This window comes from Podarcis vaucheri, assembly GCF_965113315.1.
Source record: "Podarcis vaucheri genome assembly, chromosome: 9".
NCBI lineage: Eukaryota > Metazoa > Chordata > Lepidosauria > Squamata > Lacertidae > Podarcis > Podarcis vaucheri.
The window spans coordinates 36,727,745-36,755,461 of record NC_138767.1 but is presented as its reverse complement, the minus strand read 5'-3'; the positions used below and the strand labels follow the sequence as shown (position 1 = coordinate 36,755,461).

Sequence of the window (27,717 nt, the reverse complement as noted above, 5' to 3'; positions counted from 1 at the left end):
TAAATGCTACATTCTTGTTCTTGGTTTCACAATGCAGGTATAATAATATAACAATGTGAGCTGGTCCACTAAAAGATTTCAAAATCCAGGAGCAAATATTTTTTTTCCATGGAGCAATTTTAGATGCCACTAGTTTAATAAATTGGTTTGAATACACTTTTATTTACATTTTGGTATATAACGCACACTCATAACAAAACATTTATAGGCATGAGGGTATCAGGAAGCAGTCTTATGTACAGTATGCATGTTGTTCTGATAGATTATCATATGATATTAATTCTATAATATATTCTTACTAATGCCCTTTTGAGTATTGACCACTATTTTATTGAGTTTATTAAAAGAAGCTAAGGCTTTGGTTAGAAAAAGTGCAAAGATAGATTAATACTGCAGAATTACTGCAACATATTAAAGCATAAGCCAAAATTGCAATTTATTTCAAACACAGTCTAATTTATAACTGCAAGAATACAAGCTCCACATTACTTTTTATAGAGGCTATTTCTCCATACAAATATACATTAGAATGTAATTATCTCCGTAATATTGTAAAACGTATTGGGTTTCCTTCTGAAAATCAAGTCTATATTACTATTTTGTTAGCAATATAAACTCTTATATTCTACTTAAAACAGTTCAATACTGTATAATCTCCATTGCAACCATCATTTTTATCATTCTCAAATTAACCACCTTGAGTATTGTTTGCATTTGAAAACTCATTTTTATTATATTCATCACAAACAAAGGTACAAAATGGTCATGATTTTCTGCAGTAATACATTTCATACATTGTTTTACATTTGCAGTGAGTCACTTTTCTAAAAGAGAATAAGTGCTCCTCCAGAATTGTGGCCTTTTGCAGGTGTGTTTTGCAGCAAGCCATTAATACAATAACAGTCCATTGGTGGTAGATTTATATTGGATGGTCTACACCTCATTCCGATTTATTTGTTCTGTGATTCTTTGCCAACTTTATAGCATTATTGTTGTCTGGAGAGGCACCCTTGCTCAATACCTTAACAAAAGTGGTGCAAAACAATAACCAGGTTATTTATGGTATGATTTCAGCAGGAAGCTTCAGGGCATGCACTGACTGGAACCAAAGCAGTAAGTCCGCCCCAAATCTTTTGCAGGCAGAAACAGGATGGAAAGCGATATCACTACCCCAATACCATCTTGAGCACAAATAATTAAATAGATGCAGAATAAAAGAGACATCTAGAGGGACCTAAAAGTGCAAAGTAAACCATGGGAAAATAAGGCCATCTATGGCTACTAGTTATGATGGCTACATACTGTATTATCTCCAGTAGCAGAGGGGGGATACCTCAGAATGCCTCTGCTGTGAACAACTGTAGAAGATTACTTTTGTATTCATGCCCTGCTTATGGATGTATTCCTAAAGATGTATGATTGGTCACTGTTGCAACAGAATGCTGAACTAGATGGGCTGTTGGTCTGTCTGATCCAGTAGGGGTCGTCTTAGGTTTTTGAATTCTTGTTTCTGATTCATAGGTTTCCCAGTTGAAGATCCTTAAGCAATCTCTGCAGACAAAAGGCCTTGTGTTGGTACAGTTCACTTTAAGGTGTGACAACAGGCCACACACATGATTAAAGATCTAAGACTTGATCAGTGCAAAATAAGCTACTGGTAGGTAACTAGAAACCAATTTCAGTCTTTTGTTCTAATTTATCGGCCTTGGTCCAGTATATCTGAAGGAGCGTCTCCACCCCCATCGTTCTGCCCGGATGCTGAGGTCCAGCACCGAGGGCCTTCTGGCAGTTCCCTCACTGCGAGAAGCCAAGCTACAGGGAACCAGGCAGAGGGCCTTCTCGGTAGTGGCGCCTTCCTTGTGGAACACCCTCCCACCAGATGTCAAAGAGAACAATAACTACCAGGCTTTTAGAAGACATCTGAAGGCAGCCCTGTTTCGGGAAGCTTTGAATGTTTGATGTATTATAGTATTTTAATATTCTTTTGGAAGCCGCCCAGAGTGGCTGGGGAAGCCCAGCCAGATGGGCGGGGTATAAATAAATTATTATTATTATTATTATTATTATTATTATTATTATTATTATTATTATTATCATCCCACTAAAAAGAATTAATGCAGACTGCGGCAGCAAGCAAAAACAATGAAAAGGCTTTTGGCACATTAAAACACCAAGGCTGCACTCTCAATCCCAGTTACCTGGTAGCAAGTCTCACTGAATTAAATTGGGCTGGCTTTTGAGTATAGATGTGCCACATCCACACCATATATTTAAAGCACATGCTCTCTCCCCCCCCCCCCGAGAATCCTGAGAACTATAATTTCCCCCTCACAAGTCATAATTCACAACACCCTTAACAAAATACAGTTCCCATGATTCTTTTAGGGAAGCCATGTGCTTTAAATGGCTGTAACACACTACTAGTACATCAGCTTTTATAGGTCAGAATCCATCAGATGCATGAAGTATATACTTACATTTTAGGGCAGGGAAGGGAAGACAAGAAGCAGAGAGAATATGCAAAAAACAGGTAGGTAATAGTTATATAAAAGCAAAAGACTTACAGTGACAATTGACAAGGATGTGTTAGCAGTACCAGTGTTAACATAGGTAGGCTGACAGAACAGATGAACAGTCCACGGATGACATAATATATGTTAGCCTTTAAGGTGTCCCAAAATTCTTTGTTGTTTTGCTACAATAGACATATAATAATAGGCAGATATTAATAGGCATATAATAATAAGCCTCCCTCTGAAAATTGCCTATAGCATGATGCGTTCCCACACTGATCTTTCACTACATCGCACGTGTCAAGAGACACCAGCTCTTTTTAGCAAGAGCTGCGATTGGCACAGAGCAGGCGCTTCATCAGGACCCTTCACTAAGCAAGGGGAATGACGAGAGCCGTGATTGGAGGAGGCCGCACGTGTTGCGTTCTCTAAGCAAAGAGCGGCGAGCTGATCCGCTCTCGGTTTAGCGCTGCCGGGAATGAAACCCTCCGCCGCGATTGGCTTCGAACCATCCGAGCGCCGGCTCGCGATTGGTCGCGGTGGCGGCGGCGGCGCGTCGCGCGTCGAAGCACCTGCTTCTTCGATGCCTTCTGGTTCGGGGCGAGCGGCGCATGCGCGCGCGGCAGTTGAGGTGATGCGCTCTGGCAGGCGGCCGGGCTTTTTGCTGGGGAGAGATTCTGACGGGACCGTGCTTCGCGGACGGTAACGGCTGCGTGGCCTTTCCAGGGGGTCGTAGGTGGGGGGCGGGCGCCCTACTCACGGTTCCGCGCGTTGCCGAGGGCCCCGAAGCCGCGAGCGACGGGAGGGCGGGTGCGGGTTTCCTCAGAAAGCCCTTCGCAGAAGCGGCTTCCTCCATCCTTCTCCTCCCCCCCCCCATCCCTCCGCCTTCGGGCTCAGCCGTTATTCTGCCGTTGGCGTTTGAAGGCTGCGAGGCTTCGGCGCGAGCCGGCTGCGCTCTCTTTCGCGGGGAGAGAGGAGGGGGGAGGAGGAGGAGGAGGAGGCATCTTTCCGCTCGGCCTCGTCTTGCATCCCCGTCAGCCCCATGGCCGCAGGGCGGTGCGGAGTCGCCCCTTCTCCCGGCGGCAGCACTGCCTCCGTCGGGGACGGGCCCTCTGGGGGGAGACGCAGAGATCAACACCAATTAAGCCTCTGGTAGCCGAGGAGAAGGACGCCCGGGTGGCGGCGGAGGCAGCTGCTTGCTGCTGCTGCAATAGCAGCATCAGCGGAGGATTCGCAGCCAGGACGACCCGAGGTCTCCATAATTACCTGCCTGAAATTGTTGCTAATTGTAGCTTCAGCGCCTCATTTCTACTTGTTTGTTTGGTATCATCAAGCAGCCAGGAAGTCCTAAACAAATGGTGGATCCTAAACAAATGGTGGCAGCAGGTCCCACAGATGGCAGACCTGCTTTGGGGCACTGGAGAGATGCACTGTGACGATTTAGCCTGTGGTGGGTCAGTGTTGGTTTGGAGCCAGAATGTTGCATTTTTCTTTGTGTTGGACTGCGACCAGGGTTTAAATGACTCCTCAAGAATTTCACTCTATGACCTTGGCCCAGTCACACGCTTCTAGCCTAACCTATATATCTCAGAAATATTGTGATGTGTTTTACTGAGCGCCTTTCTGGAAGGGTAGGAATATATATATATACACACCCCTATATATTTACTGATGATGAACTCTGTTCTTTGGACAGTCTGTTCTTGTGTAGTCAGAGCGTACCTCCCAACTGTCAATATTTTGCAGGAAGAATTCAAGCACATCCCATATTTTTAGGTTGGTGCAATTGAAGCAGATTAAAATGCTGTCATGATACTGCAGCAAATCCACTAAAAAAGAAGTTTTTACAGTTAGGAGTGTAAAGTGTGAGATGAATGAATTATTTATTGGGAAGATGTGTCAACAGCACCCTGCAAGCAAATTGGGGTGAATGCTCATTGACTTATGACAAACCCTGTAAACAAATAAGAATGAATGCTCAATAAAGACCAAATATAGAGGATACATGTATAAGCTTTGTACAATCAAATCGTGAATAGTGAGTAAACAGGTCATTTGGAGGAGCCCAAAGAGCATCACTTGTACAATGAATTATTGGCAAACTTGAGGAAGCCCCAAGATTTGCAGTAGTACAAAAAGCCTTAAGGAAAATACTTAAGAGAAATCCAAAAATGAGCCCAATGAGGACTGACCATGCTCAATGAGCATGAAATGCTTGCTGACCATAGAAGAGGGGAAACAGAATATAGTATATGGGAAGAAGGCATGGTTGGCTAGCTGGAATTGTGAACAGGAATGTTCCACGCTGCTTTTTTGTTGCAGGATACACTTTTTATTTATGAAGATCTGGCATACTGATCAGGTATCACTATAGTAGTTATCCTAGGTTTTTTGTAAAATTACAGCATAGAGCCACACAAAAATAGCAGTTATGAAAAATATCAGGGGATTCTGAAAACTTGATCTTGGAGTATGAATTTGGGTTTTAATATTGATTAGGACTTTCCCAATGCATTCTGATGCTTGAATTAGACAAAAATCCAAATGGTATTCTCAGGCATGCTAATCATATATACTACCTCCCGGATCAGAAGCACCATTCTGCTGAATATCAGTCCTGGGTAGGACAGTGGGGGAGGGCCATTGCATGCCTATCCTTGTGGGCTTCCTTTGGTATCAGGTTGGCCACTGTGGGAAACCTAATTGTGTGCAAGGTAGGCCTTTTGTCTGATCCAGTGGGGTTCTAGTGAAAAGTGGGTCCAATCCTTTGGGAAACTCACCTGGCAAGCCCCACTGTAAATGAACAGGGAGGCTTCTCTCTTGTCAGTGCCATGTTGGTTTCAGTTAAGTTTTGAGTAAGATTTCCCCCCAAGTTGATTGCATCCCATTTCTTTCATTTGGCACTTCTGTCATCCTTAATGGAAAGCAAAATCTGACAGTTGAAGTAGTCTCAACTGCCCTCGTGCTGGGTTAATCCAGTTCCATTTGCTTGTTATTCTGTTATTGAATTCTTATCCAAGCAATTAAGGGTAATAATAGTCAGCACTAGTCCTGCTTGGAGTATAGAATAATGGAATCCTAGAGTTGGAAAGGACCCGAAGGGTCATCTTGTCAAACCCCTACAATGCAGTAATACTGCCCACAGCCATCCCTGGGTGGGTTTGACCCACCAACCTTCTGGTTAACAGCCAGCTGTGGGCTGTAGATTCACTGAAGTTAATGGGCATGACTAACTTAAGTACACTAATTTCCGTGATTCTACTTACTTGAATACCCCCCTAAGTCGTGTTCACCCTGAATTCAGCCCATGCTGGCACCTCCAATAATAGTAGTAGTAATAATAATAATAATAATAGTAATAGTAATAATAATAATAATAATAATAATAATAATAATAATAATAATAGCAATAGCAGCAGGCCAATGTGGGTGACACATTGAGGAAGGGATGCCTTCTTCAGTGTGAACTGTTGCACACAAAGATATCTTAGGTGGCATTTCTTTAGATGTCCCCATTCTCACAAGTGAGGCCAGTGAATGGTTAGGGGGAGTTCTTTTTTGTGGTGGTGCTTGACTCTTGAATGCCTTGTCCTGGAATGTTTTTTCATCACTGTGCAAATACATACCCTGCTCCCTGCAGGCCTTTGAAAAATGTGACTAAGCTTTTAGCTTTTATTCTGCTGCTTTTGATTTTTCTTCTAATCCCTTGCTGATTTTTATTGTTGGTTTAATTATGTTTTATTTATCTTACTTGATTATTGTTTGCCACCCTGGGAGCAATAATATTGAAGGGTGGAGTATAAAACTTTTTCATAGATACATAAAATCTTCCATGGTTCACAGTTATGACAACTTAAGAGTTCTTCTCCTGAGCTGCTAGACTATTTTTAATGTCTTTGCATATTTTTAGCTTGCAATTGCTAACCAGTTCATCAATCATACATAGATACTTCCAAAGGCTGCTATAAGCCTTGCTTTGCTTCAATCTTCCCAGTTATGTCTTTACCAGACCAAAATTTTGAAGTTTTTTTCTAAAATGCCAGGAAGTAACTAGCAAGCAAATCTATTTCTGCCAATGTCTGAATTAAAAGCTACAAAAAGTTATTTATGCATCTAGCTCTTTCTTTGGCTTCCGTGTTTTTGTGCAAGTGATGCATGTCAGTGATTACACTGTTCTGGCATGTATGGGCTGGGCTTGATATGCATTTGTGGCCTATGTGTGCAACGTGGATCTTTGAAGGATACGATTGGTATGCTATGCCCAAAGATAGAGAGCAGATTTTTCCATGCAAAGAAAGACGCAGTATCAGAGAGATTAAAAACCAAAAAAGGAGATGAAGGTGCTCAAATAGAAAGCTAACCGTAGTATATTAGTATGCCGTATGTTGTATCATTTTGATGGATTGCTGTTCCAATAAGTAAGTGAAATAAGCTTGTAAAATGGTCTTGTTTCTGAAGAAGAAATGTAAGCCAATATACTGGGAATGCTACAGCAAACATTGGGCTGGATCCAGTCTAAGAAGGTTGTGTTTGTAGCATAATTCTAATCATGTCTACTCTACTGAATGAGCGTCAAGATCCTGCTTCTTGCTTATAAACCCCTAAACAACTCTAGGCTAGTGAGCTGAAAAAAATCCTCCCTTCTACTGCCTAGAGAGGAAATTAAATCCAGTTAGTTTTGCCATGAAATGATAATTATTGGCCAGTGGTAGCATGGAAATGGGCTTTTTCACTGTTGGCCCCAGTTTTTGAACACCTTCCTTGCAGAATACAGGGAGCCCCATCAGTATTGGCATTCTTTGAAGACACACCTGTTTAGAGAAGCATTCTCTTGAACTTGAACTTCTTGGTGTCATCATTGTATTTTAATTGCTCTAATTGTTATGCATTTTAGCTACAGGCAGCTTCCTGTTTGCACAGTGAATGTGTTTCGGGATATCACCTACATTGGTGGGGCATACATAAGCCCGCCCTGTTCCATCTTTTCCAGGGCTAAAAATGGCATGTATGTCAGTTGCACACATGCCAAACACACACAAACAGGGAGTTGCCTGTAGTTTGTTTACTTGTATCTTTTAATTATAGTTGTTTTTGATGTTTGGATAGAACTGTTTTATTGTGTATTTTAATTATGTGTATATATTTTATAATTGATTTTATACTTTTAATGTGCTTAGAAGCCATTTTGGCATGTAAGCAGTATATTTGTATACATCAAATAATAAGAAGTAAGTCCTGTTGAATTCAATGGCTCTTACTCCTACTAAAAGTGTTAGAACTGCAGCCTTAGTTCTGCTGGAATCAGTGTGATTCAAATTATCATTACTAAAGTGCAACTGCCTTAGTCTGTTTTTAACACCAGCTTGTGGCTTTGAATTCTTTTTCTTCCATATTTGCAGTTCTATTCCAGCTGTTATGAGCAAGCTGCCTTCCATTTCACCATTTATATTAATTTCATTTAGTGGATAGTTGACTAGTAGAAATGACAGAATGAATGTCTTTGCAATTTTGTACTCTGGCTTCTCAGATCGTATAAATCTTTCGCCATTTGCATTTCTCTTTTATAGGTAGCCAAGATGCAATTCCAGTGGGATTGGCTGTGCTTCAGTGTCTTGCTGTTAAGTTCAGTAAGTGCAGAATCTGAAGATTCAGAAGTTGAAGTAGAAGGTTTTGACAAGAATTCAGAAGATACTAATGTTGAAAAAGGCAGCTCATCTCTAGAGGTAAGATTCCATCTTAAAGAAGACATTATCATTTTTTGCTTCTTTTGTTGAGAAGCAAAAAAGCTCTTGGTGAGTTTTGGAGATCTGAAATGGAAAACCTGCTCATTCCCACTGATATGAATAGCACCATGTGGGCCGGGCTTGCTGATAAAAGTGATGAAGCTCATAAAGTCATTCCCACTTTTGAGGAAAAGCCACATCAAATCTGTCATTTTTTTGGTACTTGAGCATGAGTTCTGGAGAAAAGGAATACAGTATAGCTGCTCATGCATTGCATAATCCATAGTGTGGTGTGGTGCCCTTCACATAGGGGTAGGGGGGGGAGCTTTCTCTAGAGACTTCCTCTTTGTTTATACTCTCTCTGGCTCTTAATTTCCAATAGTCATAGTTCATAATATTTATAGTATTCAGAAACTTGGTTATTGTTGGGGTTTGGGGTGTATGTACTGTGGAAACTTGGTTAAGTGATTAGGCTCACCACAGAAAACACGTTTAGCCGAGCTGTCTTTACTAGGCCAACACCAGCATTTACCACTATACATAGACAAACTATTTACAGATGTTACAAGTAGTCTTTTCTCTCTGAGCCCAGAGAGGGTTCTTTGCTTCAAAGTGCTTGCTGTGTTGCAGTCCACAACCAAGTCCATGCAAAGTTCTGCAACCAATAGAGTTCTATGAGTTCTGAAGTCTGGCAGTTTTACAGATAAGAGGTCATAAGGTGCATTGTGGGGAATGAGTAATCTCCGCTGACTCATGAGAATTAACCCATTAACTGCATTCCTTAATCATTCTGAGTGAAGAATCCAGAAGCTCATCAATGCATTTGAAGAAAGTTTAATGTAAAATGTGCTTATATCTATTGTATAATGCTGCCTTGTTTTTAACCACTGATGTGGTCTCCAAAGGCAAATAGGAATTGTACTTAAGTGAATGAGCAGACTTCCAGAAGAGGGACAAAACTCTTGGCCCTTTCTCTTGCGCTTCACTGCATTGCTGGGCTATACATGGACGAAGGCACTTTCTTTCTACCAAGCATAGAAGCCAAGTGAGTTTCTGGCAGAGGCATAGAGCATTTTATCCCTCTTCTGATAGCCCAGGAACCTGCAAGAAACCCACATCTTCTGATGTGGGTTCCTTACAGGATGTGGATCCTACTCATCTAGCATAAAAACCCTGCAGACTGGTAGGGAATCCACTCCTTTGATTCCAATCTGTTGTGTTTTCTAGCCTGAAATTTTCTGCCAGTCTGCTTTTTTATTATTCATAAACCTATTTTGCGACGTGGGTGGCACTGTGGTCTAAACCACTGAGCCTAGGGCTTGTCGACTGGAAGGTCGGCAGGTGAGCCCCCATTGCTCGGTACCAGCCCCTGCCAACCTAGTAGTTCGAAAGCATGTCAGAGTGCAAGTAGATAAATAGGTACCGCTCCTGTGGCAAGGTAAACAGCGTTTCCGTGCGCTGCTCTGGTTTCACCAGAAGCAGCTTAGCCATGCTGGCCACATGACCTGGAAAAACTGTCTGCGGACAAACATCGGCTCCCTTGGCCAGTAAAGCAAGATGAGCCCCGCAACCCCAGAGTCATTCGCGACTGGACTTAACTGTCAGGGGTCCTTTACCTTTACTTTTAAGCCCATTTTACAAGCTAAATATAGGTGAGTAAAACAGTTTATTAGGTAGTAACTTTTGGGTGCAAATTTGCAGAACAATTTTTCAGATTAGCACACACCTGCTTTTGAAAGATTTAATTCCACAAGCTATTGTACATCAGAAGTTCTGCTTCTGCAGATCAGAATTTAACAACTCTTGGACACTCAAAACCTTCTTGTTTGTTTTGTGCAGCTTATGGGTTTGGCTGATTATGAAAACTCAATCTATAACACATGGATTAGTTATTTTCAATTAATGCAATAAATATAAAAATATTTAATTGATTTAAAACTCAGTGCATTTTACTTGAATGTGACTATTCAGATTTTGAATGTATTTTTATAAATATTTGGTAGGTTGAATACAAGACGCCAGAGCCTACTGGAGAAGTGTATTTTACTGAAACTTTTGATGATGCAGTGCTGTCTGGGTAAGAATATTTCAAAGGAAGCATTAAGTCCATGCAGTATGATTAATTAAAGACAAAAGCTGGAAAGCTTAGCTTGTTGTAATTGGTTGCATCTCTGGAGCTGACTGAGGACTCCCAGGTAAGTTCCACCCTCTGTTGTGTGTGCAGGGCAGTCCCAACCCTACCTGGTCAACTCCCCTGGCAACACCTCCCCAGCTGGGATTGGTTAAATATCTGTGGTTAGGCAGGAACATCCAGGTATCCAGCTTGGGGAGGCGAAGTCAGTCTGTAGGGCCAGGGGGCTGCGCGCGACCATGCAAAAAGCGCCCCCCATTTGAAGTGGGGAGCGGTCATTATAAATGTTTGGTAGGTTGAATACAAGTCTGGGTAAGAATATTTCAAAGGAAGCATTAAGTCCATGCAATATGATTAATTAAAGACAAAAGCTGGAAAGCTTAGCTTGTTGTATTTTGTTGCACGAAGGAATACCTATTCAGATTTCATTATTTGGGCTGGTGTTTTAATCTGTTGGGAGGTGATGCTAAATACTACTTATAGAAATATGATAAACATACTTAGTATAGTATGTCATATTTGATTTAAACTGTTAAATGTTATTACTTCCTGAAAAGAGAAATAAATGTTCAATTTTAGTAAATACTTTTACTTAAAGACAAAACTTTCCAAAGAGTAAATTAGGATTGCAGTATTAGTAGATAAATTTATTAAATTGGTAAATCCATTTGCAATCTAATAAAAAAGTGTCCCAAATTGGATTTTAAAAATTAACTATTTTAATCCAAACATTTAAAAATAAGTGGAAAGAGGGAGCCTTCTTAGATGCATTCTATCTTTGCACAAAATGAGACTGTCCTTCCCCTAGCAGTCTTAAATCTAAAAGAAGTGACATAAAATATGGGAGTTAAGAAGAAAACTAGAAATTCAGTTCTTGAGGTTGCATAGTTACTATAATGACTAGCTTGAATGGAAATAGTTCAGGGAGACGAGAAGCCAAGCAGGTCTCTCAGCTGTGCCAGTTGAATGGGCCCTGCTTTCTCATCTCTCTGCTCCAACCAGATAGAATGGCTGCTAGAGGGAGGTTTGTCCCTCTCTGACATGCTAGTTTTCTTACTTGCAAGCAATCTTTTGCATGAAGGACCATTCAGAAATGGAATCCTTCCCCAACTGCAGTCTGAAGTGATACAAAGCTTTTATTGCCTTAGGATCCTATCACCTCATTCTGCTGAATTTGTAAAAAGGTAAAGGTAAAGGTACCCCTGCCCGTACGGGCCAGTCTTGACAGACTCTAGGGTTGTGCGCTCATCTCGCTCTATAGGCCGGGAGCCAGCGCTGTCCGCAGACACTTCCGGGTCACGTGGCCAGTGTGACGAAGCTACTCTGGTGAGCCAGAGCCGCACACAGAAATGCCGTTTACCTTCCCGCTAGTAAGCAGTCCCTATTTATCTACTTGCACCAGGGGGTGCTTTCGAACTGCTAGGTTGGCAGGCGCTGGGACCAAGCAGCGGGAGCGCACCCCGCCGCGGGGATTCGAACTGCCGACCATACGATCGGCAAGTCCTAGGCGATGAGGTTTTGCTGAATTTGTAAACCAGGCCTAAAATTTCTTTTATCAAGTGTCAGCTCTACTCAAAATCCCAGTAACACCCTTACTCAAAATTGGCATAATATTTAACTGAAACATTAAATTAATTAACAATTAAGCAAACCCTTTGCACTACAGAAACTTGGTATGATCTGGTCATACTTCTGTCTTAACAGGTGGGTTCTGTCTCAAACCAAAAAAGAGGATACAGATGAAGATATTGCTAAATACGATGGTAAGACTAAAGCTTTCTGTTTTGATACGTGAGTGACTGGTATAAATTCTCTTCGATTTTCTCATTTCTGCTTTCACAGTTTTCTATTTTTAGTAAATATATTATCTTTTCCATTTAATATTTCAAACTAGCAGACTGAAAAAGTGCACAGATGCTTTTCACTACAATTCATTTTGTGTAGCAATTAGCATCTATATATTTTTAGATGACACTTTTGACCAGAAGCACAATCATTTTTTTCCCATTGCTGTAAGCTAGAGATAGGAAACCTAGGGCCCTTCAGATGTTGTCAGACTCCAGTCAGTATAGCCTGTGATGGGGGATTGTGGGTGTTGTAGTCCAACACTATTTAGAGGGCCACAAGTTCCTCACTCCTGATCTAAGCATTAGAACATAGAACACATAGTGACATTTTAGGTGTACATTAATTCCTTACCTCAATATTAACATAGCTCATATGACAGACCAGGGCTTAGATTGAAAACAAAAAAGGTAGATAGTTTTTCTACTGGTAGCTTAATAAATGTTTTGCAAGACTACACAAGAATGATGCTACAGAAAAAATATGCATGCCATCCTTTGAAAAGTAATCGGTTAGCAGCATGAAGGCTGTCAAAACTGTGTGTCTAGATGCTAGCAAGTGGAAGAAAGGATTAGGAATTCCTAAAATAACCATAATCCTCATTTCCTCTTCCTCTTCTTCTTCTTCTTTTAATGACTTTGAGCAATCAAAAAATATGGAGCATTCATCATGGTGAATCAATTGCCATGGTTTGAGTTACTATCATAGTTCCAAACTCTATATTTATTTCCTTTTAGTAAGAGCTTTTAATGATAGATAATGATGTAGGAAAGGGATAGTAATGGTGGTTGACTGTGTAATGGAAAGAAATATAGGAATCACCTTATATTGAATCAGATCATTGGTCCAACTAGCTCAGTATTATCTATGCTAAGAGTTTAAGACAAGAGTCTTTTCGAGCCCTACTTGGAGGTGCCAGGGGATGAACCTAGTATCTCATATGCAAAGCATGTGCTCTTTCATTGAACTGTTCCCTCAGATATTCCAGTGCAGTTTGTGCACAGTTAATCCCAGGCCAATGTTTTTCTAATAATCCACGCTACAGAGCACTAAATATATCTAGTAAGAATGAGTTGGACTAAATTCATAGGAATACCTTGTACCACACCATAATTGTGGTTTTGTTTGTACTTCTCTTGCTGTATTTCTTTTAGGAAGATGGGAAATAGAACCTTTAAAGGAAAACACAGTGCCTGGTGACAGAGGACTGGTGCTGAAATCAGTAGCAAAGCATCATGCGATATCGGCTATGCTAACACAGCCATTTATTTTTGATAGTAAACCACTGATTATTCAGTAAGTATATCCATACTTGGATGGTTTGCAAAGTGATTATTTTTATTTTAAAAAATCAGGACTCTGATTTGTAGAAAAGGGGAATGGGAAATCTGTGCCCCTCCAGAGGTTGCCTTTCCAACTCCTATCAGACCCAGCCAGCACGGTCAGTGGTTGGGGATGATAAGAGTTGTAATCCAACAACATCTGGAAGTCCATGGGTTCCCAGTTCCTAGCATAATAGCAATTGTTTCTCAAATTTTCAAAACTAAAATTACTCAGCCATAGGAACAACTGGGGAGGAGCAACTAAGAATTTTGCACACAGTGGCTGAAGTATCTGAAAGCTAGTAGCTAAGTGAACTTTTAATTAGTACTTGTCTCCAGAAGACTATTCTTGTGTTTCTGTTGTGCAGGTATGAAGTGAATTTTCAAGATGGCATTGATTGTGGTGGTGCATATGTTAAACTTCTTTCCAAAAGTGATGACTTGAATCTGGTATGTAGTAATTGGGAGAGAGAGGTATGATCAGACATGTTTCAGTGTTGGGAAGGAGAGTGCCTAAATCTTTGGGTTCTTATACCAGCTGTTGCTTGGCTATGTCCCAATATTTATAAGGAAAACAGGTGACATCTGTACCTAAGTCCCAGATTATCTGTCTGAGAAAAAAGTATTGTTCATGTAAAAAAAAACAGACAGCAAGGCAGCAAGTGACTGTTCAGCAGTGGAGAAAACTCACAAGAAGTGTTGGACTCTGCTTCCTTGGAGATTTTAAGCAGCAGTTGGATGGCCATCTATCATGTATGATCTAGTTGAGATTCCTTCATTGCAGGGAGTTGGACATAGATGACCCTCGGGGTCCCTTCCAACTATACAATTGTATGTCTATGATTTCCTAAGGTATAAGATACCCAGCTCATAAATAATAGGTTAGGCATATTTTAATCTTTGTAAGTGACGTGCCTAATACAGTGGTACCTCGTGTAACGTACCGTCCCCCTTGCAAATGCTTTGGGTTACGCGCTCCGCTAACCCGGAAGTAGGTGCTCCTTGTTGTGAGGTTTGCCCCAGTATGCGAGCGGAAGTCATGCTCCGGCGGCGCAAACGCAGCAGGAGGCGCCATTAGCGAAAGTGCGCCGCATGTTATGAGTGGTTCCCAGTTATGAACGGACCTCTGGAACCAATTAAGTTCGTAACCGGAGATAGCACTGTATTCAGTAGTTCACACATATATGTGCACAGCGAATTAATAAATTTCTTCTGTTGGAATATTGACTATGTATCAGTATTTTTATATTGCTCAACAATCCTATTCCTAGAACAAATTACAATGTGGACTATGGGCTCATCCACACGTCCTTTTGTGCTGCTTTTTCTGGGCACAGGTCCAGGATTTCTAGGTCCATGTCCATGGGGATTATTTTGTCACATGGACTTCACCAGGAAAACTCACTGTTTACCACTGAATTGAAACAAATGGCAGTTGGGATTTCTCTGGGTTGCTGTTTGTTCTGATTCAGCAGTAAACAGCAGGTTTTCCCATGAAAGCAGTGGGACCAAAACAAAAAACTACTCAGAGATGGACCTAGAAATCCCAGACCTGTGCCTAGAAAGCATAGCACAAAAGGAAGTGTGGATGAGGCCTGAAATTGAAATACAGTGGTACCTCGTGTTACAAATGCTTCAGGTTACAAACTCCGCTAACCTGGAAGTAGTACTTCGGGTTGAGAACTTTGCCTCAGGATGAGAACAGAAATCATGCCATTCAGTGGCAGCGGGATACCCCATTAGCAAAAGCGTGCCTCAGGTTAAGAACAGTTTTGGGTTAAGAACGGACCTCCAGGACGAATTAAGTTTGTAACTTGAGGTACCATTGTATATATAAAAGAACGCTTAGCAAACTTAAAATGCCACTGTCACAAAAGCAGCAAGACCATCTAAACTTGTTTCTTAAAAGCCTGGAAAAATAAATAGGTTCTTGCCTGTCACCAAAAAAGGCAATAAGGTACATGTTGGGCTACTTTACTGCATTTAAACTGCCTTTCCCCCAAGGAGCTCAAGACAGCTTACTTGGTTCTACTGCCCTCATTTTTTCCCCCTTGCAACAACTGTGTGAGCTAGGATAGGCTGAGAGACAACAATGTCAATCTGCCAAAAAATCTTTTCCTGGGGAAAAGTGGCAAGACAAGCAGAAGTGTAGATGAGCCCTAAGTGTGGTTTTGAACTTGGATCTCTCCAGTCATACACTAACCACCACTACTTATCTTGGTCTAGAACAGCATTAGTAGAGAGAGAAAATAATTTGTTTAGTGACTGAAAATGCAGCAACGTATTCTTTTTCAAAAAACCACTCATATATTAACATTTCCTTCTTGTTTTTGTAACACAAGAAAGTCTTTAATAAAAACTTTTTTAAATGAAAAAACCACAGCTTATGTTTTGTCTTATTTATAATCGTTCAAGCCTAGTGAAGATTTGGGTTATTCAAATCTTTCCTTGGTGAACAAGAAAAAAATTGGACTTGCGGTTCCAGAATGATTAGAGTTCATGCTGTATTAAAGTTGCTGCTTGGGTGGCTAGTTCTAAAGCTTTAGGAGCAGACCCAGTTATTCCCTTATGTATGTCAGAGCGGTTCTGCAAGCAAAATTCCTTGCTTGCAATAGGGCTGCTGATGAAGGGATGAGGATGGCGGCAGGAAACTCCTATGTAGCGAATGGAATGGAAAAAGGTCTGCCTGATTGTGCCCCAAGTATTGAAGCAACATCTCCATGACTATCTAATAATAAATATTGTAGTGGTGTTTCAATAAGGTGACATTATTTTAATGTGCTACCTAAGGTTGCAGTGTTAATTATATTTGGAAGTTCCAGTGGATGTTGAGGCATACTATCAGTCAAATTAGAGGAGGCTGTTTACTAGTTTAATAAGTAAGTAAAACAAATCTCCCCTGCCCCCTCTGGAATGTTTTCATCTTGTCCTCACTGCATGACCACTGTCATTAATGGCAGCCTGTCTCTGGGAACCATTCAGGTCTAGAAAACGGACTGAGGTCTGAAGATGAAATTCTGAGAATTAAAGCAGAATAACCTCTGGTATGAAAAGTTACTTCCACGTACATAACAGATATAGTTTAGAGGCTAATGCACTGTACACAAACTGAGCCTCAATACCATTATTTTAAATTGGAAGCAGCTGTGGGAAAAGTGTACCTTAGAGTAAAATAGTAGAGGTGGAAGAGTGCTTAAATCTTTTCCTGCTCAAAATTATGGAACATGACATCTTCCCTTCTCCACCCTGTTTTCAAAATCATGTGTCTCTCTACTTTAAAATGGCTTTGGAGCTCATTTACACATATAGGTGTGTAACATAATAGCTATTTAAACATCTATTTATTTCCCTCTGCTGTCAGAGACTGTAACTTAGAGGGAGAATAAAATACCAAACTTCACATGAAAACTGCAGAAGGACCTTAGAGATACAAGGCTTGTCTTTATGCTGGATAGTCTAAATCCAGTTTAGTGCTTTTGATCTAATCCTGAATATTGGTTGGTTGGTTGGTTGGTTGGTTGTGCATACTTTTCCGTATTGTTCTGTGAGGGAACTAAGGCATGGTTTATAACTGAGAGCAACATTTCTTCCATGTCATATGTAGTAATTTATGGCAAAGTAGGAAATAACCAAACTGCATGCCAAGTGCCAAAGTAATGGAGTGCTAAACTTTTTTGCTATATAAACTAAGAACAGTGTTCATTTTCATCCTACAGGAATACTTCCATGATAGAACATCTTACACAATTATGTTTGGGCCAGATAAATGTGGTGAAGATTACAAACTACATTTTATCTTCAGACATAAACATCCTAAAACTGGAGACTATGAAGAAAAACATGCTAAACGCCCTGATGTAGACTTGAAAAAAATCTTCACTGACAGGAAGACTCATCTATATACTCTTGGTATTCTTAAATTTTTAAGTTGTTTAGAAAAATAAGAACTGAAAACATTTTACAAAGCCAGTTATGTATATCCATATTTTAAAGATGCTTTTAAGCTGTCCTTTCTGGGAACCCCATATGGTGTAAGTAGGGGGTGTCACATGGCATACTGGGGCAGATTTGGATAATAAATGGAACTGGTCTTATAGCAGTTCAAATCAGGGAACTTCTATAACTTCTTTGCATCATTCCTAACTGCTGAAATTGGAAGATATTTCTAAAACCATTATACTAACAGTAGTTTTGTTTAGTCATGAAAGCAGTGAGGTTTATTCTGCTATTAAAGCAGAATTGATAACTTACTCTAACCATGTAAAATGGATAGGAAATTAATCAGTTGAACTGTCATATCTTATCAATTAAGTGCCTATTACAGACTTGTAAATGAGATCCACATACAACCAATAATGCTCTTATTTAAGTGGCAGCCTTCATATTTTTTATTTTAATTCTAAACTTGCATCAAGGTATCAACCACAAAGGAAGTCCTGCATGTTCTAGGGTCCAGCACATTCATTTTCATTTAGAATGAATCAACTTCTTACCCACTCCTACAGAAGGCTTTTGCCCTCTCCCACAATTAAGCCACATGGCCATGTCCTGTAACTAGTTTGTACTTCCATAGGGTTTGGAAAAGGAGCATGAAGCAAATGCATATGAACAGTAATCCGAGTGGTAGTTAAGGTTGCTAATTAGCCAGAATTTTACTCTCGACAAGTTGCCAGAATTACTGCTTGTTAAATAGGCAAAACCAGTTCAGCTACTTGCATGTACGTTCAAGCTGTCAATGGCATAATCGTGGTATGGTGACTTTTTGTAACATTAGTTCCTGTGCATGTGTTATAAAAGCTGTGTCCTCTCCAGCAAACGGTGTTGCTCCATGCAGAACTGCCCTGTAGAAATTGATCCGTGTAGGTGGCTGGCATGGTGCATTTTTTTTGAGACTCCATAGGTGCCATCCCCCTATTCCCAATATAAAGAGCAAAAGGGGCATCTAGGCATGGCATATTGAATCCTGCCTACTGCTTACCTTCACACAGCCATCCCATTTTCTCTTGTTCTTCTATTCCAGTCAGTCTCACGTCTACTTTTGGGAAAAACTTTTAGCTATATCCTATATTAAAACATCAGAAGAACTCTCTATGTTGTTCACTTCAAATACGAGGACGGTTTAGTTTAGAGTGACTGAAATTCCTTTTAAAATGAAGTTTATTTATGAGAGGTTCTGGCAGTGCACAGATGAGAAACATGTAGCTCTCCAGATGTTACCTTTATATGTGTATTTTATTATATTTTAGTGCTGAAACCTGATGACACTTTTGAAGTTTTAATTGACCAGGCAGTGGTTGGCAAGGGAAGTCTCCTGGAGGATATGGTTCCACCTGTGAATCCCCCAAAAGAAATAGAAGATCCCAATGATAAGAAGCCTGAGGACTGGGATGAGAGAGCTAAAATTCCTGATCCTGAGGCTGTCAAGCCAGATGACTGGTAAAGAAAACCTACACTGTTCTCTTGCCCTTTCCCTCCTATTACCAAGTACATGGTATGCAAATTTTGTTGGGTTTGATTTTGACTTTATGTAATTGATCTTTGAGTTGCTAAGTTGGTAGTTGAAATACTAATTCTGATAGGGAATCATTCATAAAGTAGAAGGGAAACCTCCAAAATATTTCTGTATTGTAAATTTGAATTAGTTTTGTCACGTTGCACCTAACTACCTTTTTATTTGAAGTTTTCAAAAACATAGACAGGTTTTGTCTCTGAAATAATGCACCCTTTAGTTCATGATTGGGAAGAACTTTACTAGGCTTTATCTATCATACTGTATTTTGTCCATCTCCTGGTAAAGTTGGTCTGTACTTTAAAGGAATGAAGATGAGCCTCCCAAAATAGAAGATCATGATGCTGTTAAACCTGAAGGTTGGCTTGATGATGAACCAGAATACATTCCAGATCCTAATGCGGAAAAACCAGAAGATTGGTAAGCTTTCTCTGCTTGTGGCAAAACTTTAGACAGGCTCTGATTTCTGTAGCAAATTAGACTGATAGGTCTAGATATTCTTATTCACGACTTGATTAGCTGTTTTGTTCTCCTGTGCTTTGGTTTATGAAGCAGTTTTCTATCTTTGCACTGTTTTTATATTTTCAAAATTAAATAGTAATATGGCTATCCAACCTCTTCTTAAAAACCTTCACCTCTCATGGGAATCTGTTCCACTCACAAACAGCTCTTACTGTCACTTATTTTCACATGGACCACAGTTTTTTCTTAGACAGGTAATCTGGGACTAGGTATAGATTTCACCTGCTTCCACTGTTGAACAGCTCTTACCATCAGAACTTTCATCCTGATGTTTAATTTCTTTTCTTGTAACTTTAATCCATTGGTTTGGGTCCTACCCTCCATATGTATTTGGGGAGGTTAATAAATGTGTTGATGAGTGCCTTAAAAGCTGAAGCTTTTGACAGTTAGGAAATGACATTTGATTTTCAGGACCTAGACTGGTGCAAGATGTAGATCCACAAGAAAGGAGCGCATTTTCTTTGGCACTGTACTTGGAACCACATTTCAAGCTATCTGAAAATATAAGGGATTGTTTTGCTATTCTGTAGCCACATTTTTCAAAGAATGTTTGTTACATTGAAATCTAGGTGATGCTTTTTCTTCTAAGCTACTAGAAGTAGTTTGGTGATAGGAATAAAATACACTAATTTACAGGAGGAGTTTGAACAGACGTGTTGATCATTTGTACAGGGATGAAGAGATGGATGGTGAATGGGAAGCTCCACAGATTCCTAATCCAAAGTGTGAGACTGCACCAGGCTGTGGAGTATGGGTACGCCCCATGATGAGCAATCCAAATTATAAAGGAAAATGGAAACCACCTATGATAGAGAATCCTAATTATCAGGTAATATTTATTAGGTAGTTCCAGATACTTCAGAATGACATGTGTATTAATAAAATACTTTGTTCTTTTCATCTTACTGATTTTTGCTGGATAAGTATAAATAGGGTTTAGTTTAGTTTTTTCTCTATCCATTAATCAGACTTAACAGGGTTGTTTTTTTAAGAGATGCTGGAAATACTTTCCTTTCTTAAGCTCTTAACTAAAGTCAGTGACTCGAATGACCAGTGGCAGTGGAAGCAAGTGTGTTGTGGAAGTGCCTATGCACTTTGAAGAACACAATCTTTTAACTGTGTTACCTGTTTTTAACAGATGTGGTATATTTAAGAAAATTCAATTATTTTTCAGAACTGAATCAACCTACCTTGCTGGCCTATTTAATACTAAATGCCTATTTTAATGTGGTATGTTTTTATTTTATCTCTTACAGGGAATATGGAGTCCACAAAAAATCCCTAATCCTGATTATTTTGAAGATTCTCATCCTTTTCAAATGACTGCTGTTGGTGCTGTTGGCTTAGAGCTTTGGTCTATGACATCTGATATTTACTTTGATAACTTCATCATCTGCTCAGAAAAGGAAGTTGCTGATCGATGGGCAGCAGATGGATGGGGCTTTAAAAAATTGGTTGCAAGTGCTAATGAAGTAAGAATTTACTATATTTTGTTGTGCCCAAATACACAATGTTGCAAAAAAAGCTTTTTGTCTTAACCTTCCTATATTAGGATTGTTGTGAACCTGGAGGTGTTTGAAATACTTGTAAATATTTTTTACAAACCAGAATGACCTCATATGCAATGAAATTATTAACGGTTATGGGTTCAGTTGTCCCAGGGTGTTTCATCTCTTTACCTCCTTCTCAATTCATTAAATTATATTTAACTTAAAATATTAATCGTCCAATTCACTCCTATTGAAAGTAAAGGCAAATGAAATTCCCAAACTAACTGGTGTCCATTCTGTCCCCAGGAACTTACCCAAATAGAGTAGGAAAAACACTACCATGTTGTTTCAATCCATGTCATTGTATCATCAATCCATGTCATTGTATCACTTCCAAGAGCATATTGTGTGGTTATACCACTTCTGTTTTTCCTTTGGTACAAAATATAACCTACAAAGGACTGCAGGGAGCCATTGGACCCTGGATGTAAATGTTACCTTCATTCTTTTCCAAGTTGATTTTATGTTGACACAGGAGCTGACACTCATAATGCAAACTTGCAACTGTGATTTCAGGCAAGAGAGGACTATGCCCCCCCCCAATGTTGTTGGACTCTTTCCCCATCAACTCCAACAAGAATGGGCAGTGGTCAGGAATGATGGGAGTTGCAGTCCCAAAATCTGGAGGGTCATGGGTTCCCCATCGCTGACAATGTGGGCATTTGGAATTTTTTTTCTTTTTTATCTTATGGTAAAATACTATGATGTTTGTGATAGGCCACATTTTTAGAACAATACAGTGATACCTCGGGTTACAGATGCTTCAGGTTACAGATGCTTCAGGTTACAGACTCCGCTAACCCAGAAATAGTACCTCGGGTTAAGAACTTTGCTTCAGGATAAGAGCAGAAATCGTGTGGTGGCGGCGTGGCGGCAGCGGGAGGTCCCATTAGCTAAAGTGGTGCTTCAGGTTAAGGACAGTTTCAGATTAAGAACGGACCTCCAGAACGAATTAAGTTCTTAACCCAAGGTACCACTGTATCAATAACCCCCCCCCCGAGTTAAACTAAAGTAATTTTGCAGTCAGTCATTATTTCTATTTCCAGCCAGAACTTTAAAGGGGTCTTTTCAACCATAATAGCGGATTTTGGCAGGGTCAAATATAGAAAAGCCCTAAAACAATAATTTTCAAAGGTTGAGTCATAATGTCATAGCTTAACACTTAATGGTTGTGAATATTTTGTGGTTTAATTTACTGTTTGTATGAAAAATGTAAAACCCCCAATAACTTAATAAAAGTACATGATAGAACTGTGAAGATGCCCATGCTAGAAACCTGCTCACATGCTCCATTATCTGCCTTATGTGGTGTTCCCTCTGTTAGCTCCCTTGACTGTGTTTGTGGGTATGTTTTACGGTAGTCACATGACATTCAGTTTGGCTACTTCCAGCTAAGGCTCTTAGAGCAGTGTAGTTACTCAGGGCTGTTTGCAGATCTCCAGGGCCATGAACAGCTTCTTTTCTCTATGTCCCCTCACCTGTTAGTTTCCTTCCTTTGTCACTGTTTCCTTCATGCTGTTTCGGAAAAATACCTTATGGCAAGCCTTGGCAAGCTCTATAATGTGTGTTTTCTTTTCTTCCATCCAGCCTGGTATGTTTAGTCAGCTGGTGACTGCTGCGGAAGAACGTCCATGGCTTTGGGTTATTTACATCTTGACATTAGCACTACCTATAGGATTGGGTGTACTATTCTGCTGGCCATCCAAGGTACAGGAGAAACTAATCTGATATCCTCTTTTTTTGCATGATGCTTAATGTGCTTTCTATCCAAATATTTTTTCATTCAAAAAATCCATTGGGGTGAGAGGGAAGATGAAGTTGGCAGACTTGCCTCAATGGTGGGTGGTGTTAAAAAAAGGGGGGCTATCAGCTTTTTTTGCATGATTGTCCTTCTATTTTAGAAAATAGATGAAGATATGGACTACAAAAAAACTGATATAGCCAAGCCACTTACAAAAGGAGGACTAGAACAAGAGGTACAAAGGAAAGATGAAGACCTAGAAAAACCAAATGAAAATGGTGGTGAAGACGGTAAGGGATTTTAGCCATACCCATTTAAAAAACTGTAGTAATCAATGCTGAAAAAATGGTAGCTAAATGAAAAAAAAACAGCAACAATGCATTTCATAGCACTTTGTTTTGCTGCCTGAAATTGCTGCTTATACTTTACAGCACTCAAGATAAGTGTATTTTTGTTTCAGCAAAATCAAAATTGTGTAGTTGTGTCTTGTAGCTAACTGCTTTCTTAGTTAGTTCTTTCCTGCATTCCAGACTCTTGGAATTGAATATTCTGTGTTTTTTCTCCCTAATCATATGACACAATTTATTTTCATATTCGGGAGTATTTTAGCTCTTTGCGTGTTTTTTTAAAATTTTTTAATTCTTTGCTTATAAATTGCAGAATGATAGCTTGCTCTCTTAATAGCAATTTGTCATACCAATATTTAAATTGGTCAGCTAAAGCATATGTCAACATCTACATTGGGGTAGGGAATTGCCAGTCAGACAGGTGTTGCTGGACTGCTGTTCCCATCATCCCTGAACATTGGCCATGCTGGCTGGGGCTGATACAATCTCTTCTTTTTGTCTTTGTTACATTTATACCCTAGCTTCCCATTTTGAGAAATGCCTAATACAACCTACTTTAGAATCCTCAAATAAATGTTGATTTTCATCTTAGTGACTAAATATTTCTCAACATCTAAGACACTAATGGCGTTTTTCCACTGAGGGCTTTGCAGTGAATCACAGGTACCTACCCCTGGTTCCACAGGGACGCGGGTGGCGCTGTGGGCTAAAGCCTCAGCGCCTAGGGCTTGCCGATCGAAAGGTCGGCGGTTCGAATCCCCGCGGCGGGGTGCGCTCCCGCTGCTCGGTCCCAGCGCCTGCCCACCTAGCAGTTCGAAAGCACCCCCGGGGGCAAGTAGATAAATAGGTACCGCTTACCAGCGGGAAGGTAAACGGCGTTCCGTGTGCGGCTCTGGCTCGCCAGAGCAGCGTTGTCACGCTGGCCACGTGACCCGGAAGTGTCTGCGGACAGCGCTGGCCCCCGGCCAATAGATGTGAGATGGGCGCACAAACCCCAGAGTCTGTCAAGACTGGCCCGTTCGGGCAGGGGTACCTTTACCTTTACCTTACCCCTGGTTCCAAGCAAAGGAAACCCTGCTGCTGAAGCAGAACCTCAAATATTCTTTGTTTGCTTTCCTGTGACCTCTTTGCAATCCCATGTATGGAATTGTGAATGCACCGAGCATGGTGTTGGGAACATGGGAGTGGAATTCTTGGAGGAGAATACAAATTATTTGGTCTGTCTTCTGTCTCCCTTTTAATGATTGGATCACTTTGTAAGTTTTATGCTGGAATTTCTAGCATCTTGTATAAAGAAACTGAGATGTTGAACTTCTACATATTTTGGAGATACTCTTTTTCTTTCACTACATTAAATTATGATTAAAAACATTTTTTCTACAGTGGTGCCCCGCAAGACGAATGCCTCGCAAGACGGAAAACTCGCTAGACGAAAGAGTTTTCCGTTTTGGAGGTGCTTCGCCAAATGAATCTCCTATGGGCTTGCTTCGCAAGACGAAAATGTCTTGCGAGTTCCTGCAGGGTTTTTTTTCCTCCCCCCCCCTTTTTCTAAGCCGCTAAGATGCTTATCTGCTAAGCCGCTAATAGCGCTAATCCGCTAATCCGTCAATGGGCTTGCTTTGCAAGACGAAAAAACCGCTAGACGAAGAGACTCACAGAACGGATTCTTTTCGTCTTGCGAGGCACCACTGTACTTGCTATAGGTGGAAATGGTGGTGGATAGAAATAGTAACACATTTCAGCAAGAACAACTCGAGAGAACTGGAGTATTTTCAACCCACAAAAATATAAAGATTTATCCCTATTTACTAAAGGATGACAGCTGACCTCAGTCATACTCAGAGTAGACCCATTGGAATCAATGTCTATTTCAGTGGTTATGGGTGTGCTCTGAATATATGCTACTACCATTGGATGTTGCTGGAAAGGTGTTTGTTTGCTTTTCTGAATGTTACTGTTATTATTTTGTTAATTCAGAATGTTACCCAATAACATTCTTAATTTGAAAATGTATTGTAATTTAAACTCAACATTTTTCCTACGTCTTCATGAAAATGAGAGAGATACTTAGGTGCTTGTTAAGAATTCACATTGATCTATTCCAATAACTTGCCCATTATGGATACACAATTTGCAGCGCTGTGCAGCTCCATTGTTGACATGTTTCACCAACACAGGCCCTGTGGTTTCTTCTTATTGTTAAGGGTTTATCCAACCAGTATGCTCTTCTGTGCCATTGCTGTATTTTAGCCTTTAGAGAGCTAAACTGAATAACCGACTTGTGTCTTAGAATATGAAGGTGGTGAAGATGAAGAAGATTATGAGGAAGAAAATGAAGGTGGTGAAGGAAGTCAGGAGGAAGAAGTTAATAAATCAAATAAATCTGGCTCTGAAGAAGATGAGGTGAGCTTTCCAAGAATGAGATAATATACAAAGATTATTCCATGTTGCAGCTGTGCCAAAACATGGGGTATAATGGCAACTTCCCCCCATGGTACTAATACAGGGCATTTTATTTTCAATCTTGTGGAACTCCTTCCCAACTGACATCACAAACCCCTTCCCTGTTGAACTTCAGGCACTAGGTGAATACTTTGAATTTATTTAAGCAGGCATTTAAATTAGACTTTTCTGATTTCATTGATAATTTAATTGGGTTTTTAAAACTGTGTTAAGCAGTATATAAATTGTTGAAATAAACATAAAACAATAATACAGTGGAATATAGAATTGTTCTGGCTTGTGAGATCTTAATTGTCACTTCAGTGCTGAAATTCAAATATTTTCCCATATATTTAAGGCATCCTAAATTGTTTTGCTAGGTATTTGTGTAATTGTCATAGTCTCGTAATTTTGATTATTATTATTTTTAATACAAGCAGTTTGCTATTGATCTTATTTGGAGGTTACCATCTCTATATGGCATATTCTATCAGGTCAGAAATTGGGTTGAGGGCAGTGGCTTCAAACATGATCTCCAGCATCCATAGCTAGCCTCACAAGGCATTTGTGTGCAAGCATTCTAGGATAGTCATGCAGGAGTTCCTCAGCAGATAAATCAATTTGGAAAGGTTTTCATGCAGATACATTTGGGAGGCAAGCTTCAACTCCCCCCTCCCCCAATCTGGTTTATTTCAAGAAACTGACGCTTAGGAATATAGGTGTTAAGTTGTAAGAGAAACTGCATCCATAAACTCAAGTGTTCGTATTCCCATTTTATTATGTGAAGAAAGAACAAACATAAAAGCTAAAAACTGAGTACTTTGAGAAGCACGCATGGGCCTGAATCTGAGCAAAATTAAGTTCCCTTAAGCCACTGAAATCAGTCAGCTTAATTGTGTTTAACTCCAGTGGATTCAACAGTTTAGACATTGTTTGGGTAGAGAATATGAACTGTATCATATTTTGGAAAGATGATTGGATCTCTCTCCCCATCCCCACCCCCTGCAGATGAAAGAAGCAGATGAAAGCACAGGATCTGGTGATGGGCCGGCAAAAGTAGTGCGTAAAAGAAGAGTACGAAAGGACTAACTTGTTTCCACCTAGTATTGACAGGTCCAGGTTACAGAACATAGGCATGCAGTTTTCACTTGCCTAACAGCATGCAAGTTGTTGAGTCTTAAACCAAAAGACTGAACTCAGCTTAGACTCCTCTGTTTCCATTCTCCAGACCATCTTAATCTTGTCAGACTTTTCCTTTATTCTGAAGAAACGCTCCGACTTGTGAAGTTACCTGTTTCCTTTACTTCATAGAATAAAAAATGGTGATATGTCTGATTTATTGTAAATATTATTTGACGTTGTTTAGATAATAAATATTTGGAAATGATTTGGCTTCAAAATATTACCCTTTTTAAACCTCATGTAAATGGGATTTTCCAGCTTTAGCACAAATTACACTTTAGATAAAAGGCATGAACAGTAGATGCAACATCCACTTGGATGCCTTGAAAGAAGAGATGACTGCCAACTCTTTGCTGAGCTGAATGCAAGAACTGTTTTGGCTCTTTTTTTATATCAACCTTTTTTTTCCTTTACTGCAATGTCAACCTACAGTTTGTGCGTCACATGTTAGTTTGTGTTAGCAGTTGCTGTTTTTGTTTTACAGAGAACTGCATTGTCATAATAGCATGCTTTACATTTAAATGCAAAAAATGTTAACTCTATTCAAGTACAATGGTGTACAAGAGAATTTTTCACATTTTTATAGTTTCATGTTTCAAGCCAGAATGGCATAACCCGTTTACAAAATATTTGCTAAGTGTATATTGCCTCCTGAATAAAACTTTTAATATAATCTGTTCTGCTTAAGTTAAACTCATTAATCCCTGCATTTTTTTGGAATGACTGAAATGTCTCTCCTTAGAAGTAAACTAGTAAATATATACTGTAACCATAACATTCTATATTCAGCATAGCCCTCAAATGTTACTTTTTAAAAGAAGCTATATGTATACCTCAATGCAGGCAAGTTCAGAGAGGATTGATTTAAATCCTATTTTCCATTGATACTA

At 39.9% G+C, this 27,717-nt stretch overlaps 1 protein-coding gene and 1 long non-coding RNA gene across 3 annotated transcripts; one reads left to right on the top strand and one right to left on the bottom strand.

Moving 5' to 3' along the window:
• Positions 1–117: 117 nt before the first annotated feature.
• LOC309540712 lies at positions 118–2,984 on the bottom strand. Its single transcript, XR_014223417.1, has 2 exons — positions 2,565–2,984; positions 118–1,551 (listed from the first exon to the last, which is right to left on the bottom strand). It is a non-coding gene; the product is annotated as an uncharacterized lncRNA (long non-coding RNA).
• Positions 2,985–3,097: 113 nt separating this feature from the next.
• On the top strand, positions 3,098–27,500 carry CLGN (calmegin). 2 transcript variants are annotated; one of them, XM_082237663.1, is made up of 16 exons: positions 3,924–3,967; positions 4,836–4,875; positions 8,081–8,236; positions 10,240–10,313; positions 12,072–12,130; positions 13,367–13,508; positions 13,903–13,984; positions 17,251–17,443; positions 18,781–18,970; positions 19,350–19,463; positions 20,238–20,394; positions 20,822–21,037; positions 22,703–22,822; positions 23,017–23,146; positions 25,494–25,606; positions 26,654–27,500. In XM_082237663.1, exons 1-16 carry the CDS (start codon positions 3,939–3,941, stop codon positions 26,732–26,734), a joined length of 1,896 nt encoding a protein of 631 aa, XP_082093789.1. In that variant the 5' UTR covers positions 3,924–3,938; the 3' UTR covers positions 26,735–27,500. The 2 variants fall into 2 exon arrangements, with proteins under 2 accessions (XP_082093790.1, XP_082093789.1); XM_082237664.1 differs by lacking the exons at positions 3,924–3,967; positions 4,836–4,875 and adding an exon at positions 3,098–3,215.
• Positions 27,501–27,717: the final 217 nt, after the last annotated feature.

Coding starts and splice junctions, on each gene's coding strand:
- CLGN (XM_082237663.1), top strand. CDS start 3,939: ATGCACTGTGACGATTTAGCCTGTGGTGG. Junction 13,509..13,902: donor AGTAAACCACTGATTATTCA/GTAAGTATATCC, acceptor TCTGTTGTGCAG/GTATGAAGTGAATTTTCAAG. Junction 23,147..25,493: donor TGAAAATGGTGGTGAAGACG/GTAAGGGATTTT, acceptor CTTGTGTCTTAG/AATATGAAGGTGGTGAAGAT.